The following is an 18,011-nucleotide window of genomic DNA, read 5'->3' on the forward strand; positions in this document are numbered from 1 at the left end:
CTTTCCTAAGAGATTCTTTATCAATAATGAATTTATGAGACAATATCATAAGACTCGTTAAGGGAAGAATAAGTTAGAGATTGGATACTCTGATTTTTTTCTTCATTATCAGAAGTTTGGTAAACAGTTCTAAGAATCCTAGAAGAAGTATCTAAACCTTAGAGGTTTATGGAAGAATTATGATTAATAGATCTGGAAATTTCAGATATAAAATGAGATCTAGAAGAGAATGATCTCCTTGCAGAAACAAAATCAGATCGACTGCTGTAAGCATCAATCCTAGAGGAGAATAAGTTTTTCCTATCAAAAGTTATTTCAACTTTTCTAGAATTATCCTGAGAAATATCTTGAATTTGCGGAGCAGGTCTAGGAAGACAAGACGAAGCCCTATCCATGACCCATTTTTCAGGGAGAGTAACATCATCCCATTTAATAATTCTAGGTAAAGAGACATTGGCCTTTGTCATATCAGTGATAAATAAAGTAGTCTCACCTTTCTGCGGTTTAAGAAGGATTCTAGAAGTATAAGAATCCATGACCTTATACTGAATTCTATAGATTAAAGCTGTAGGAATAGATCTCTCTTTCATGTCTAAGTCATGAAAGCAAAAATTAAGAAACGGAGAGTCAAGGATGTGAACATCTAAAAGACTCACTGTTTTGTTAGGGAAACACTTAAAGTAGATCGGCCCTTGACCGAGACTAGTTTCTACTGTTCCTATAAAGGAATCATCAAACTTATTATGACGAACATCCTTAAGACACATTAAGATGGCAGCATCAATGCCTACGTCTATTAATGGTTTGATAGCAACCTGAACACATCCTATGTGAAGGTACTTATATTTTCTCTTGTGGTCAATGATGGAGGATTTAGATAGGAGATGAAATTCTTCTCCCATGTCTTTGCCTAAAGGGATATTATTTTCAACAGTCTTGATAATATAATCAAAACTGTTTTTCTTAGATTGTTCTTCAAGAACATATAATGTATCCCGAGAAATTTCTAGAATAGTCCAGTCATCCATACTTTGATTGATCTCTTCGAAGCGAACTTTTTCGTCAAAGAGATTGTGCTTGGGTGTAATTTCAGGAGACTATTTCTCCTTGTCATTGAAGAGTATATTTTTTGTTGTAGAGAAGGAGGAGGAGGAGTTAGAACTAGAACGGAAGGATATACGGGAAAAAGAGCGAAGAAGACGAGACGTCATAAAAATATATCTGGTTCATCACCTTCATTTGGTTCCATAAAAATATATCTGTTAATCATAAAAATATATCCCCTGAAAGTCGTCGTCAGTGAATGTGATGAGGGGAATCCAGATTCTACTACCCAGTGATATATTGTTGATAGAGCGGACTTGCCTCAAATGTCTCTTTCTAATTGAATTGGTGGGTCCTCCACCCGCAAACCCACCGGCTATGGTGTTAATAACCCGCTTCGGATATTTCTCCCGTTCCTCATATCGTTTCAAAGGAGGTTCTCTTGACCGGCTTCGTTGTCGTTCGGGCTGCTTATCCTCATACCTTCTTGAGGATTGAGGATATCAGTCTTTACTTCTTTCAGTATGACCAGTGGGATTTGTTTGCACAAATCCTCGAAGGTGCCCTTCCTTGATCAGATCTTCGATTTTATCCTTTAGGACCATGCATTCTTATGTGGTATGGCCCCTATTGCGATGATATCAGCAAGATTTGCTTTTGTCTGCCCGAGGGGGGTATTAGCATGTCTGGGCATGCTCAATATTTCAGCAGCGAGAGCTTGGTCAAGTACCTTAGATCGGTTGGTGTTGAGAGTAGTATATGAATGATACTTGGGACCTCTATACAGCCTCTCAACATCATTTCTTCTGGCTTTGTTTTCTTGTCGAGACTTGAAAGTTTCTTTTTTGTCCGCCTCTTTCGAATTGGATCCCCCTTGATCTATCCGAACTTGGTTCCGGTATTCAGTTAACTCCTCCATTTGCATATATTTGGCTGTCCGACTCCTTAATTCGTCTAGGTCCATGGGTGGTTTCTTACATATGCTATTTACAAAAGGTCCTAGTCTAAGGGCCGTTGTGAGGTGGTGCATGGCCACGGCTGGTTCTAAATTGTGGATTGAAGGGGTTACTTTGCCAAAGCATTTCATGAACGCTCTAAGTGTTTCTCCTTTCTCCTGTCGAATGTTGACAAGTGCTAGGATGTCAGTGGGTGAGGTCGGCTTGTGACGAATTATAGATTGAATCGTTGTGTAAAGGTTCTGAAAGAGTTAATGGAGGAAGGGGGAGTCGGGTGAACCAACTGAGAGCTGGTCCTCGAAGGGAAGTGGGAAAAATCCTACACTATAAGGCTTCGTTTTCTGTATACAGACCGGCTTGGGTTATAAAAATATCCAAGTGTTCTCCTAGGTCAGATGTTCCATCATACTTTTCTAATGTTAAACCTCTTCAGTTATCGGGTAACTTGGCCTCTAGGATAGGCTGAATAAAAGGGCTTCGACACGAGACATTGTCCCGTTTAGTAGGGATTCCAACTTGTAGAGTTCCCTTAGGCTTTTCTTGCAGTGCCGAGGACTCTCCCTGCTCTTGAGCGAACAGGGTAGTTTGAGAGGGTATATGAGTTTTAATTTCCTTCCTCAAGTTAGCATTCTCCTTCCTTAAGGCCGACATCTAAAAAGCATCTCTCTCTCTCTGGCCTGTTGCATTTCCCTCATCTCGGCTTGGAGCTGTCTTACTACAGAAGAGAGGCTTGCATCTCCCCCTCTTTCAGCCAAAACATCAGGGATCGGTTAATTGGGTGTGACATCTTCCTGTTGACGAGAAGTTCATCCTTGATAATTCTATCCCTTCTGTTGGCTTCTTGTTAGTACCATGATGACTGAAAAAGCGAGACTATTCGTGCCCCACGATGGGCGCCAAAATATTTCTGTTAGGGAAATACTAATCTTCTGATCACTTCTTGGGTAGGATAACGTCCTTCCGTACGTTGCTGATGTGGGGAGGGTACCTGCAAAAGGCACTTCGATGCATATCTCGGTTCTGAGCAGCAAATATTATTTTAATAATTAAAAGTCAACATTTTACCTGTACTTCCTACTTTTCTTTTATAGACATTGTTATGGGCTAATGGGCTTACTAAGTTAGCATTGGTTTTGGCCTTTTAATTAAAGTAAATAATATTCTGATTATTACCCTCAATTGTGTTAATTACCTCTTAATCTGACAAGGAGTGTTCAGTTATATTAGACCGAATGGGTACTCGGTTACCTTTTTCTACGAGTAGGACCGAGTAAGGCCTTATCCAGTACATCTACAAATCATGAGATACTTATTTTTGTTAAGCTAGCCTTTAATATATAATTTAACGTTGATATAATTTTAACTTATAATTTAATATTAATGCATTAAAATAGAAATGGTGGAGAAAGTTCCTTTCATATGTTGGTCTAGGATTACTCATTAGAAAAAATTAATTAATTAGAAAATTTAAAAATAAATTAAGTTAGTTAGTTATCATAGAATAACATATAAAAATAACATAATTATAATTTATTAAAAATAATAATTTTTTTATAAGGAAAATACAAATCTAATACCTTTTAATCAATTAGTACCATATCAGTACTAATTAACTCTTTTTTGTGATATATATTTAGTGTATCCAACAGTAATGATATTCACACTTTTATTTTTCAATCATCTATTGTTGTATTCAGATCGTTAAGAAAAATTTATTTATCTTCATTGAAACTTGCTGTTCTCCTACAAAAGCATGGAAAACATAATTTAGTAAAACAAAATAAAAATATCTAACTCAAAAACATAAGTACTTACGTGGATAGGTAATTCTTGACCGCTGACATGATTGTAAAATACAAAGAAAAAATAATAAAAAGAACAGTGAGTAAGTTTTCAAAAGTGTAAACAATTAAACATGACTTATATAAGTAGAGATGAAATCTTATTTGAAGATATAGGAAAAGTCAGAAAATAAAAAATTAATATAATAAAAGTTATATTTTCATTTGTATTGTAGTTAATATTGAAATATAAATTATATTAAACTAATTAATAAAATAATTTAAATATATAAATTTGTTTTTATTAAAAAATTAATTTAACAATTTTTTTACTTCAAAGTAAATTTTAGTCTTTGAAATATATATTGAACTATATATTATATTAAACTAATTAATAAAATAATTTAAATATGTAAAATTATCTTTTCATTAGAAATTTGATTTAACAATATATAATATAAACTAATAATTTTATAAATGTATTTTTTTTAATTTAAATTACATTTTCATATTTCAAGTAAATATTGAAATATAAATTATATTAAACTAATTAATAAAATAATTCAATTAAAGGTAACTTAAAAAATGTATATATATTTTTTATTTTAAATTTTTAATATAATATAATAACCAATTTTAATAATTTCTTCTTAAATATATTTCAAAATAAGTATGAATCAGATATAATTTTAATTCATAAATTATAAAAAATATTATAATTTTAATAAATAGTAATTAAAGGTAATTTATAATATGAATATTTAGGTTGTCGTTTGTAATATAATATAACCATAAATTCTAATAAACATTTTTTAAATATAATTCAAAAATAATAAGTATGAATAAAATATAATTTCAATTCATAAGTTATAAGTTTTAAATTTTAATGCATAGAGTAATAAGTAAGTGCAGTCAATGAGAGTGACTTTATAGGTTTTGAATTTTAATACAATAAAATATAATATCAATTCGTAAGTTATATATTTCAAATTTTAATGTATAAAATAATAAGTAGGTAGAGTAACGTATATAAAAATGACTTTATACATTTCAAAATTTAATGCATAGAATAATTAGTAAATATGTAGTCAATTTTACATAAATAAATAGATATAGATAGATAGATATATAGATTCTATGCAGGTTTTTAAAAGTTTATGCTCAGGTTACTAACTCATCTTTTAACACATTTTTTTAACACACTTTTAGTTAAAATTTATTGAAAACTATAACAATATAAATAAATGATAAATAATAAATTAAGAACAAAAAAGTGAGAAATAAATTATATATTTTTTTAATAAATTTTAATTTTAATAATTTAAAATACATAAAAAAAATATGTTATTAATATTTCTTTTATTATTTGTTAATTTTTAAAAGTCAATGAGAACCAACTGACTTAAATACACGAATCAAAAGAAAATCAAATACCATCCAAATAATAACATTATTTAGTAGGAGGACTTAATCAAAATCTCAACAATGAAGAATAGATTCTTGTAGCATGATGAGACTATATTAAATATAATTCACATAAGAATGCAAATAAAAAGGCTTGGTTGATTAGACATTTTATTATAGGGTTAAAAGAACCTTTAAACTATGCATGGAATATTGTTGACAAAATTTAATAGTTTTTTTTCAAGCAAATTCTTCGATAAACTTGCGTAAACTAAAAGAAATACACCGTTATCACACAATGTAAGATTTCATGACTACATCTCAAAATATTTCCTTAACCTTATTTACCTAATCAGCTCTTCCAACAAAAGTAGTAGGGCTAACCAAATTAATTTGTTTAAGAATTAGGCTTTTTAGATTTTATTTGAAAGTTTGGAAGAAGAAGAAGAAATAAAAGAATTTAAAGGGTAAATGAAAAGAAAAAAAGGAAAATAATAATAATACAATACTATCTAAATAGAAAGTTTTAAAGAGTTTATAAACTCTTCATCTCTAATTTAAAAACTCTTAAACAAAATTAATTATTACACAAGTTGTCCTTTTTTCCCTATTTTTTCAAAAAACAACTCTCAAACAAAACTTTAGAAAAGTAAAAATAAAAATAAAAAACTTACATGATGATTATCTTTATTGAAAAGCTTTTATATAAAAGGGAGAATATTTATAAATTTTTCAAAACTCTATTTTAAATTAGGAGATTTTTTTTTAACCATTATTCTTCTTCCTGCTTTTCTTTATTTTCTTTCTTTCCTCTCTCTTTAGTTGTAAAGGTATATGATACTGGCAATGACATGATTTTGGAGGTGCAGTGGACCAATTTTGATCGAAGGCATTCACAACGAAATTTGTGGTGACATAAAAAAGTTAGATAGAGGGCATTTCATACCTCCACAACTCCACAGATTGCTTGCTAATGATTGTGAAACACTAGTTAATTAATTTCTACTCAGTTTTCCTTAAAATACCTATTAACGACACCAATTTCAAAACCAAAGTAAATTTCCACATCATAGAGCCGTCTCTCGTTCAAATTCAACAATTCTAAAAAATTCCAACCATGTCAATACGTAAATGAGAAAGCTTGCTCAACATATGCCAAACCCTTTACATCATCTTCTTTGTGCATTCACACTATTCATCTTATTCATATTGATGTTATTTTTTAAAATAACGGAATCAAAAATCCATCATAATGATGGAATGAGAATTTAAGGCCACCATCAAGGTCAAACATTATATTCAATTCTACATTATGAATAAGAAATTTATTAATATAAATTAAATAATTTATTATGTAATAAAAATCTAGGATCATCATGGTCAAACATGCCATTCAATTTCGTGTGCCAATTAAAAATTTATTGTCTAATAAAAATAGAGGGCGGTCGAAAGTAAAAAAAAACGACATTAATTTTATATTGTGAATAAAGATTTTATCAACAGATTAAATATTATATTGTTTATAAAATATTCAAATTCTTTCAATTTCATATCACGAGTAAATATTTTATTATATATTAAATAATTTTAATTTTATTTCTTATTCGATTTAATTTGAATTTAACTCGTGTCATACACTTAGATGTAGTAGATAAGTCTACTACTAAAGATTTTTTGTATATATAATAACTAAAAATTAAACTTTTACTTAAATAATACTGAGTTGTTTGTCACTCAAACTAAGTATTAAAATTTTTTTTATTTTGTAAAGATGGTCACTAAAAATAAACAAAAAATTATTTACTAAAAGATTACATCAATTTACTAAAAGTTTCGTTGTCCAATAAATAATTGAGGGTCGCCAATGATAAAATAAAAAGGTTGAATTTCATACCGTGAATAAAAAATTTATAAATAAATTAAAAACTCTATTATTTAATAAAATCAAGGAGAAACGAGAGTTAAAAATGTTATTTAATTTTTAAATCTTAAATTCAAATTTCATAAGTAGATTAAGTAATCCATTATACAATACAAATTTAAGGTCCTTAGAAGCCAAACATACTATTCAATATAAAGATTATGTCAATTAATGAATTAGAAAATCTATTATGCCGTATAGATCTATGAGAATCAAATTGAAACATACCACTCAATTCTTAATTTTGCATATGAACTCTTCAATTTTTCCTCTAGGGTTTGTATACCCAGCCAAAATTTTGATTGTTGGGATTGAACGTTCTTGACATAACATGTAAAACAACAATTTACCCAACAAGATCACCCATTAACTTTTTAAATAAGACTATTGAAGTAAAAAAAAAAAATCTAAAATAAAACTACAGATAATTTACTTCTTCAATGATTATTTTGGAATTTTAGAAAGATAGTTAAGACAACTAATCAAAAGGACAATCGACAACTTTAAATAAATTTTATATTCGTGTAAGATACGGTTTTATAAAATATATAATATTTTATTTTAAATTATTAACTGTTTATAACATCTTACCAAAAGTACAGAGTTATAGCATTACATCAAGACATAAAAAAAATAAACAGATATATGTGTCTTTAATTACTTGTTTATTTAAGTTTTAATTCAAACATTTTAACTCATTACACTATTATTTATATATTTATCAAAATGTTAATTACTAAATATCTATTTCATAAATTATTGATGCCTTAAAAACTAAAAATTAAATAAGTAAAAAATCTAGATGAAAATCTTATTAAAAAAAAAGGGTACAAGCTTTCCACTTTCCTTTTCTAGTACCTTCACTATGTTCCGAAGGTTGGTTTGGTAAAAGGACATAGTCATTTTACTTTCTTATAAATATGATATGATGTGATATGATAATTGTTTAATTTTATTCACTTTGCCTTGTTAAGAAAAACAAACTGACAGAGGATAACGTGTTTGATAAAGGAAATTTAATTATATTTTCATTGTTACATAAAATAATTTCAAATAATCTTCTAAACACCAAATCAATATAATCTTCTATATAAGAAAATATACAAGAAGCCAGTTAATACCAAAGGGAAAGAAACAACACTCTTGTAAAATAACTTGGTCGACCTTTGTGGCTCCTCTTCGATAATAGGCTCAAGTGTGAAAGAAGTTGATGATCTCTTGCTTCGAGAATGTGCTATTAGGAGGGCTGGTGCAACTTCACCCCATTTGTGGATGGATCTCATAGCTTTTACCATTTGAAAATGAGATATTGTATTATATATGGAGGTTCAAACTTGAAAGTAGATGGAGAAGAGCTTGACAATATTGTCAAATGATACTTAGATTAAAAGACAATTTATTAAATACAATAAGGAAGGAACATGAGTGAATATATAGAGGATGTAAAGAATTTAATGTGGTTTTGAACCCGAAAAAGAAGGACAGAACAGGGAGGTCTAACAAAATTACAGAGCAAAATTATTTTTTCAATGGTTAAAAATAAGTCTTGACCACAAGAATCTAGTTTGAATATTTTGGTGGCAATTTTGTTTTTGATACTTTTTTTTAGGAGGGTTGTTATTTGGTGACAATTTATAGAAATGGTTTATCCCGTAATTAATTTTTTTAAAGAATTTCTCTTTGTTGAAGTTCTCGGATTTTGACTTTTGAAAAATTATATGTAAAATAAGAAAATATCACGAGGTGACTTATTTTGAACATTTAAATGCAAATTGGACTATTGAGTATTGACATTGTTGAGTGATTTTTGGGTGGGGAAAAAGGTGAATTGAATTTCGATTCTAAGCTTATTTTAACTACTGAATAAAAAAAATAAAATTGTAAATGCTCTTATTTTATTTTTAAAATAATGATGTTTTTAAAATTCCGTCAATAAATTGCAAAACAAGAAATTTTTAAAATAAGTTAACCCAAAACACACTTTGAATCTTATATTTATAGTTCAAAGTAATAAAGAATTTTAACCAAATGTAATTTATGACACAAACACACGTAATTTAAAACTAATAAAAATAAAAATTTAAAATGGTAAAATAAAAATAATAAAAGATACAATTTAAAATATTCAAAATATCCGGATACAATTTATGACTTGGTTACAACTTAATATAATTACTGCTATATTTCTTAATTTAAAATTTATGAGTTACGATTCTTAAAAGTGAACTTTAAATATTTCTATTATTTAATAATTTTTAATAAAATTTAAAATTGTAAAAATAATATTAAATGATTGAATAATTAAATAATTTTTTATATTTTATGAATAATGTATTTATAAACATTTTAATTATATAAAATTTAATATATATATATATATATGTAATTAAAAAATAATATAAGATGATTAAACAGTAAATTTATTAAAATTATTTTTTATAAAAAATTATTGAATGACTAAGAGTATAAAATTATTATTTATGATAACGAATCTTAACTTTATACTTTATTATATATTTTTAAAAATTAACGTGTAGATACTTTTAATTTATTTATTTTACTTTAGTTTAATATATATATTTAAATATTTAATCTATTTATTGTGTATTTTTTTTAAAATTTAATAAATAAAGAATAATCTTAACAAGGAAAAAATAATGATAATTAAAATAAAAAACTTAACAAATAAAAAAAAATACAACAATGATATGTATAATTTAAAATATAAAAATGATAAATATAATATAAGCATAATATAGATATATAATAATAATAATAATGATAAAATAATAACTTAATAATTTTATAAAAATTAATATTTATAGTTTGATGACATTTTATTGAAAGGAAAAAACGTAATAATGTAATAGAGTAACATTTGGCCGATCCAAACATAGCCTAAAGCTCGGGTACGGTGTTCAATGACGAAAATCGTTTACGATTTCGAGTATGACGTTGACGAACACTAATCAGTTCAGGCATCTCGTATCAGACTCAATGAAGAATCTCGAATCTCCTTGTAGAATCTGATTCTGGTACGACGAACCCTAATCCCCATACTCTAGAATCGTAAATCTCGTTGCAGACTCAACGAATCTTGTTTTTCTTCGCGACTTATACTGTGTTCGTGTGACTCCCAGTTCATACACGAATGTGTTTGTTGTTTGTCTAGGGAATATAGGTTTGAATGCAGTTTGAAACATGTGTTGGCTGATAAATCTTGTTGTTTGATTTAAGAATCGAGACACTAATTTTAGGCTGCTCCAGAGAGTAACGATAGATGGGGGTTAAAAATCATTCAAACGAGTTGGAGTCAGAATGTTTAATGCCACATTTTCCCTTATGCGTTGAGCTAGTTCAGAAACAGTAGCCTGTTTATTCTTACTTTTTCATGCAGCTACTTAATTTTGTTTACTGGTTTTGATGAACTTTGGGTTGGTTGTACCACTTTGGAACAATTTCCTTTTACTTGATTTTATGGTTGTTTTTAAGGATAAGGAAGCTAAAATCACAGGCCCTCAAATTTTTAGCAGTTCTCTGGTGAATTTGGTTTGAGTTGAGTGCGCTCATTTTCACAGAAATCTCTTTTCCCCTTAATCTATTGTTGGGCAGGATTCTTTTATTTGCTTCTATTTACTGCCTTTCTGATAAATTATTTTTGAGGAATCTACATCTCCAATATGCCAAAAGATACAAGTAGTTAATAGCTTGTGCCTTGCTCAGCACTCTTAAGTCTCAAGCTTTGTTGTTGTTTCAGTTTAAAAAGTAGTTTTTCTTTTCTGTTCTGGAGGATTTCTTATCCTTCCCACTAATTGTGCTGAATCTTTGTTCTCTTTCATATTTGTTTTATCTTCTATAGATGCTATAAAATAAATCATTGGTCTGTCCCTGTTACTAATAGACATGTGCATGGAGAAGCCGACTAAAGGTTCTTAACAGTTTTATGCTAATAACCTTTGTGTATCTTTCAATCTTTTTGGCATCAAGGATACCCCCATAAACTTTATTGGTAACTCTGCTGACTTTCATGCAGGAAGTTCACGAGGGCCATGAGTTTCATCAACAGAGTCTCCACATTGGGTTGAAAACTTAGCAACTTCTGTTGAAGTATAAAAAATAGGCCGTGTTGGGTTTTTTCCTTAAATACAACATCTGTATTCCTTTTAATTCCTTCCATCACTTCCAACATCTGGAATGGGAAAACAGAAGCTAAGTGTGAAAGAAGTTGACCATTCTGATAGCCCCAAAACAGTTCACTTGTGGTTCTTTTTTGTAGCTACATGCATCAAATTTCTCCTTTTCCCATCCTACCGTAGTACAGACTTTGAGGTGCATCGCAACTGGCTGGCTCTGACCCACTCCCTCCCTCTTTCCAGTTGGTACTTTGATGAGACAAGTCCATGGACTCTTGATTACCCACCATTCTTTGCCTATTTTGAATGCTTCCTATCCATTTTTGCTCACCTCATTGATCCCAAAATAGTGGACCTTCAGGGGGGGGTGAATTATAGCTCAAACACGGTGGTTTATTTCCAAAGGGTTACTGTAATACTTGCTGATTTGTCTCTTCTTTATGGGGTTTACAGACTTACTCGGAATCTGGATTCAAGAAAGCAAAAGTTGATCTGTTCATTGATTATTTGGTCACCAATGCTATTTATAGTGGACCATGTGCATTTTCAGTATAATGGATTTCTCATTGGGATTTTGTTGATTTCACTTTCATATTTGGAGGAAGAAAGGGATTTGTTAGGTGGGTTTGCTTTTGCTGTTCTCTTGTGCTTTAAGCATTTATTTGCAGTTGCAGCTCCTCTTTATTTTGTCTATCTGTTGAGACACTACTGTTGGGGCGGAATGGTAAGAGGCTTCAGTCGACTTTTAATCATGGGAGGAGTGGTTGCTGCAGTGTTTGCATCCGCATTTGGGCCTTTTTTCCACCTCGGACAGGTAAATATAATTTTTAAATCTTAAATTCATATATAGGGCTTGGTGATTATGTTACCCATATGTCATGTTTTTCCCTTATTTCTGATAAGTCATTCCATTTGACTAAATGAAATTAATTACTATTTGTTCAAAAAAAAGTTTAGGAATTTTATTATTTTAGTTCTTTTGTTGATTTTCAGAATTTTGGAATGATAAATTGATATATTTTGTTTTCAACTTATTCAATAATGGAGAACAATTTGGATATTTGGTATAGCCATGAAAATCATATTGGAGGGAGAGTTCATTTATGTGTCAAGGTTGTGCTATGCAGCATAGCTTCTACCATTAAACATGGTTGTACTGAGTTTTTATTCTCTATTGTTTGTAAATAGGTTTATGAGAAAATCTTTTTTTTTCTTTTCATCTCGTAAGGTGAGGATTGCTTCAACTTTATAAGTTCTTATTTAGTCATATCTATAGTTAATATGTGACTTCAACAAGGGCAAATCTCATCTTACTGACTAGCTTTTGGGTTGAATTAGGCAAACCCAAATTGAAGAGGAAGATTATTTAGTGTGTATGTGTTAGGAGAAAGGGAAAGGAAAGTTAATTAGGGCAGTTAGGATATTAGTTAGTTAGAGTGGGTTAGGATATTAAAAGTAGCAAGTTACTCGTAGACCATAGTTATCAATAGTGGCTGCAATTGCGGTGCAGCCCTGCTATGATGACCCAGTTGCGTTGCGGCTGTCGTGCCGCAAATAGCACCCGAAAATGGTGGAAATCGCAGCTGTTGTGGTCGCAATGCTCTCCTCTCCGAAAATTTCAAATTATAGGTTCTAATTAGGATAAATTAAGTGACCAAAATTTGGGCTTCAATAATATTTGAAAGTTCAAATACAATTATTAAATAACAAGGATCTAAATGTAATCCCACAATAATATTCATCAAATCTACCTCAACTTCAAAAAATCATAAAAAATCGAAAATTACTCCAAATCCAGTGACCCATATATACATTTTGAAGTCCTGAATGTGTAGAATCCAATGCAACTAGAATTAGTAAAAAACAATATCTGTAGAAAAAAATTATAGCCAAAAGAGTAGTGTGAGGTCAGAATAACCAAAAATACGAAATTAAAACATTTATTTGTAACAAGTCTAATTTTTTCAAATAACTAGAAAATATTAAAAACTCTAAAAATAAAGCATATGAAAAGTGTTTATAAATCAAAATAAAATTATAAATGTAAATTTAAAATATGTTACATTAGGGTGTGACTTTCATCTACGGCGAGGCTTCTAACAAGAAATGGACATCTTCGGTCATCTTCTTCATCTCTGATGAAGCCTTTAATGTGATTCAAATTGTTTTGAGTCATCTTCATCTTTGGTTGTCTTCTTCAAGGTTAGCGAAGCTTCCGATGTCACCTAAACATTGTCCAGTCGTCTTCTACATCTTCTGCGAACTGCACATTTTTCAGTAACTGAACAATTTTTTTTTTCTATTTTTCTTCTATTTTTTGGTTTCCTTCTCTATTTTGATTCTCTTACTCTGTTCTACTTTAAATTTTAAAGCTTAAAGTAGAAGCAATGGCTGCTCTTGCACCCTTCGTTGTTTGTTATTTCTTTCTTTCTCTGATTTGAGTTTTTCCTTTTTGTTTTGTTCCAAATTTGTGTATTCATTTTATATTTTTCAGCATATATATGTGTATTAAAACTTCAAAATAGCAGTCGTCCTGCTACCACTATCTCCGCTATAGCATTTTTGAGGTTCTCCACGCTACTATCCAGAATTGACTACCTATGTCTTAGACCTGTACAGAACACTGATAATTTAGGATATTTAATAATTTACTTCCTCTCATGCACATGCAGAACCAAAATAAAAATAAATGAGGGAAAACAAAACTGAATGGGCAGATAAATTCCAATAAAAGATGTTTGTAATGTCTTACAGTATTATAACTTATAGTGAAAATGGAGATGCAACAACTGCAATCATGAGCAAAAGATGAAGGTCACAAAAATGAGGATGTTGTGATTGTAGAATAGTCATACCAAGCAGATTAGATTATGCATGATATCATAAAGGGGAGGGTTGGAGTGAAGTAGATGACCGTTAAGAAGCATTTAAATTACATGACACTCCATATATATGTCATACATGATCAAGCACAATGACATGTCTACTCCATGTTCCCAGCCCTACTTTGTGTGAATAAGGCTTGTCGATCAAATAGTAGGGCAGAAGTATTAGTTTACAGTATTGTATCACATTAAAAGTTATCAACAAATTCAGTCTTGTTAGCCATCTTTCTCCCATTTATTCCTTTTTTTTCTTACTTGAACCTATAGTTTCAGCAGTTTTGAACTAAGGTCTCGTATGAATGATTGACAAGTAATAAAGCATTTGGTTCCTAACTAGAAAAGTATAAAGAAAACACTCAAAGATGAGAAGGTTGAATGGGGTAAAAGTCAACAGTAGAAGCCCTTACACTGAACCCAACCAAGAAGCAATAAATCCAAATTAAATAACCACCTGAAGTATGTTTCCAAATGAGACTACTGGATGAAAAGCATAAAATTATATTTTCTTTAACCGATTTTTCATGCTCAAGTGAGTGGGAACAACTTAACCCCCCCCCCCCACGCACACGTTGTTTAATACTTGTATGGCTTCATTTTGCTCTATGTTAAAGTGAAGACATTTCATATGCACTCTTTGCATTATTGATTATTATTCAAATCATAAATTGCAGATTCAACAAGTCATCCAACGGTTGTTTCCATTTGGCAGGGGGCTTTGCCATGCATACTGGGCCCCAAATTTTTGGGTATTCTATATAATGTCAGACAAAGGGCTTGCTTTCATATTTAGAAACCTTGGGTTTAATATCCAGACACCTGCAGCTTCATTCACTGCTGGGCTAGTAGGGGATTCCTCACCATTTTCTGTACTACCACAGGTGAGGTTTACTTCTGTTTTCTTTTATTCTCTGAATAAACCTGTTTGTCATTTAAAAAAAAAATGCAGCACATAAAGGGGACCCAGGTTAAGCTGATCTTATGCTTATGTTATGTCAAATAGATTATTGAAATACATCATTTGCTGTATATATTTCATTAGTAGAAAGAGAGGGAAGGTGATATTGTATCACTTCTTCAAACTTGTAATCATGCACCATGACCTAGCCACTGATAGATTGGAAATTTATTTTTAATCTTGTTAAAAACATATAGCTGATTCACTGATTGACCTTTATACCATTTTCTATAAAAATATAGATAATAAATATTAATGCTCACACGGAAACTGCGACTTGGTAATTCAAAATCAGCACCAATCCGGCATCAGAAAATGATATTTGTGAAACATTATACTTTATGGGAGAGTGCACAATATTAGCTTTAACATTCTACACATTCTAGGGTAGCTATTTCAACCTCCAAGGTACTTCTGTTCAATTGACAACTATAAATGAGTTTGATATCTGTTTATTTAACCTAAGCATTATTCAAAAATTTAATCAAATAATTCATGTTTTCTATTAACTAATCTGCAGATCACCCCAGTCGTGACCTTTATAATGGTTCTTCTTGCCTTATCTCCTTGTCTTTTCAAGGCTTGGAAGAATCCACAGCCACAGATGATTAGTAGATGGATAGCCTATGCTTATACCTGTGGTTTTCTTTTTGGATGGCATGTGCATGAGAAGGCATCACTCCATTTTGTAATACCACTTGCCATTGTTGCAGCCCAAACTCTGGAGGATGCAAGGCATTACTTTTTGCTGTCAATAGGTATGTTTTTAATGCTCATTCATTTGTTTGCCAGCTTCTAAATTCTAATGTTTTTCTTTTCCTTCCTTTTTTTAATGATAGTAGAAATTAAAAGAAAAATCAAAATATAAATAAAATGAAATAATTTCTTTGAAAAATGTTTTTGTGTGTGCATACTAATTACATGTAATTTTTTATATAACTAGTGGAAAACACAAGTGATGCTTGTGCCCCTTTGAAGATGATATTCTACTAAATATGGTTTTTTTTGCAGTAGTTTGCCAATTGCTCGTAGTCTTGCAAATATGTCCCTTTCGTTTCCTGTGGTGATATGGGTTTCCGTGAATAATGCTCCATCCATTGTAATCTGTGCGAGCCCTAGGTATATAGATTTGTCAGATGCTAGGTTCATATACTTTTGTGCCTCCATTAAATCAATTAAAAAAAAGGAATAAAAACAATTTTTAACGCAGAAAATGAAACTGTGTCAACATTCATAATTCAAACAAATAAGATCACAGTCTATCTAATTCATTGCAAGATGATTCAATTAAAACTCATATTGCTTCGTCAGTAAACGTCATACTGTTTGCCAATCAAAATTCTGATGTCTGCATGGTAAAGAGAGATGTTCTTGCTTCTTGGTTAGTTGTCAAGAAAAAAGGGTGAAACGAAAAGATTATCAAATCTTTCATTCATATCATAGCACCTTCTACAATATGACATTGATTAGGAGATATATAGTATTAGAGTTTGTGATTTTAAGAAAGTGAGAGGAAGTAAAAGAAAATACAGAGTGAAAAAAGTGTACTGTCTCTTTGCAAATGAGATTCTTACGGGCAATTACCTCTCAGCTCCGTAATGGGTTCTGGTGCATATAGTTATGGTAGAAGTGTGTATGGATTCTACATAACAGATTAAACAATGAAAAAAATTCTACAGCAACTGTGTCTTTCACTGTCACAGGTGATCTTGCTTTGTGTAAATATATCATCTACAATTCACAAAACTTAAGAAACTGTGCAAGATTTCAAACCTTTTGACACAATCAGTAGAACCACAAACTACGACTGCAGTTATCATATAAATCTTGATACACTTTTTATAAGCTAATAATTCTTGGCCTCGTTTCTGGGTGTTCTTTAGACTTCTGAGATTTATATTTTCATGACCCAACTACAGCTAAGATAAAGTAAATACGTGTGAGGCAAGCAACTATTTCAATCTTGCATAACATTAATCATGCAAAATGAAAGATAGAAGAAAATCTGTAGAAACCATTATACCTTCCATTTCCTCCTTTAACTTTAGTATATTTTTGCTATAAATATTCGCTTTTAATGAATGGGAATGTTTTTGGATGCCAAAGAAACAGAAGTTGCAAGACAAACCATTGTGGTATCAATTGATTCAATTCTATTCTTTTCCTAGTTTAGTTTCTTTGCATTCACCCAGGTTACTTGTGTTTGCAGTATCCTGCTATTCAATTTTCCCCCTACTATTTGAGGCTCGAGAGTATCCAATCAAAGTTCTGTTGCTGCTTCTGCACTCGATTTTGATGTGGTCAGGCTTTTCAGTGCAATTTTATGATGGGGCCGAAACAACAAGTGTGCCAACTGCTCATTCAAATAAAAAAGTTGATCAATTTGGATCAGAAAGTAATTCGAGTTCAGCTGTGAGAAAAGGTTTTTCTATTGGCTGGATTGAGAGGATATATCTGGTAGGTCTTGTAGTTGTAGAGATATGGGGCCAATTTTTACACCCTCTACTTATGGGTGATAAGCTTGCATTTGCACCCCTCATGTTGATCTCCGTATACTGTGCTTTTGGGATCATGTACTCTTGGATTTGGCAGTTGAGATCCATTGTTAAATCTCTTTAAATTTTGGACTGTTTGCAGTTGCATAGGATTTTCTTTTTATGAACTTTAGATGCGGAATTTCAAGAGTCAACCCTCAATTTATTTTTCTTTTTAAATTAAAACGGGGTGTTTGACATGGATATTATTAAACTATAGTTGGACTATGTGTATCTGAGTAGTTTGTGTGGGGAAAAAATTCCTAAAAAGTGATCCTTTGAGCAGATAGTAGATAGCCTTACAGTAACTGATTCATACTTCCGTCATTTTTTGAAAAAGAAAAAACGTAATTGGACAAGCATGGAAGGGTACAGATTGAGATGGAGAAAATCCCAAG

At 30.7% G+C, this 18,011-nt stretch overlaps 1 protein-coding gene across 3 annotated transcripts; it reads left to right on the top strand.

Annotated features, from left to right (window-relative positions):
• Positions 1-9,974: 9,974 nt before the first annotated feature.
• LOC113855068 (probable dolichyl pyrophosphate Glc1Man9GlcNAc2 alpha-1,3-glucosyltransferase) lies at positions 9,975-17,896 on the top strand. 3 transcript variants are annotated; one of them, XM_027486521.1, is made up of 6 exons: positions 9,975-10,141; positions 10,966-11,034; positions 11,140-12,053; positions 14,796-15,002; positions 15,600-15,837; positions 17,289-17,836. In XM_027486521.1, exons 3-6 carry the CDS (start codon positions 11,301-11,303, stop codon positions 17,696-17,698), a joined length of 1,608 nt encoding a protein of 535 aa, XP_027342322.1. In that variant the 5' UTR covers positions 9,975-10,141; positions 10,966-11,034; positions 11,140-11,300; the 3' UTR covers positions 17,699-17,836. The 3 variants fall into 3 exon arrangements, with proteins under 3 accessions (XP_027342322.1, XP_027342321.1, XP_027342323.1); XM_027486520.1 differs by lacking the exon at positions 10,966-11,034 and having other exon boundaries at positions 9,998-10,141; positions 17,289-17,896; XM_027486522.1 differs by lacking the exon at positions 10,966-11,034 and having other exon boundaries at positions 9,998-10,141; positions 11,144-12,053.
• Positions 17,897-18,011: the final 115 nt, after the last annotated feature.

Source organism: Abrus precatorius, unplaced genomic scaffold, assembly GCF_003935025.1.
Source record: "Abrus precatorius isolate BTA unplaced genomic scaffold, Abrus_2018 Scaffold11, whole genome shotgun sequence".
In the NCBI taxonomy this organism is placed as follows: Eukaryota; Viridiplantae; Streptophyta; class Magnoliopsida; order Fabales; family Fabaceae; genus Abrus; species Abrus precatorius.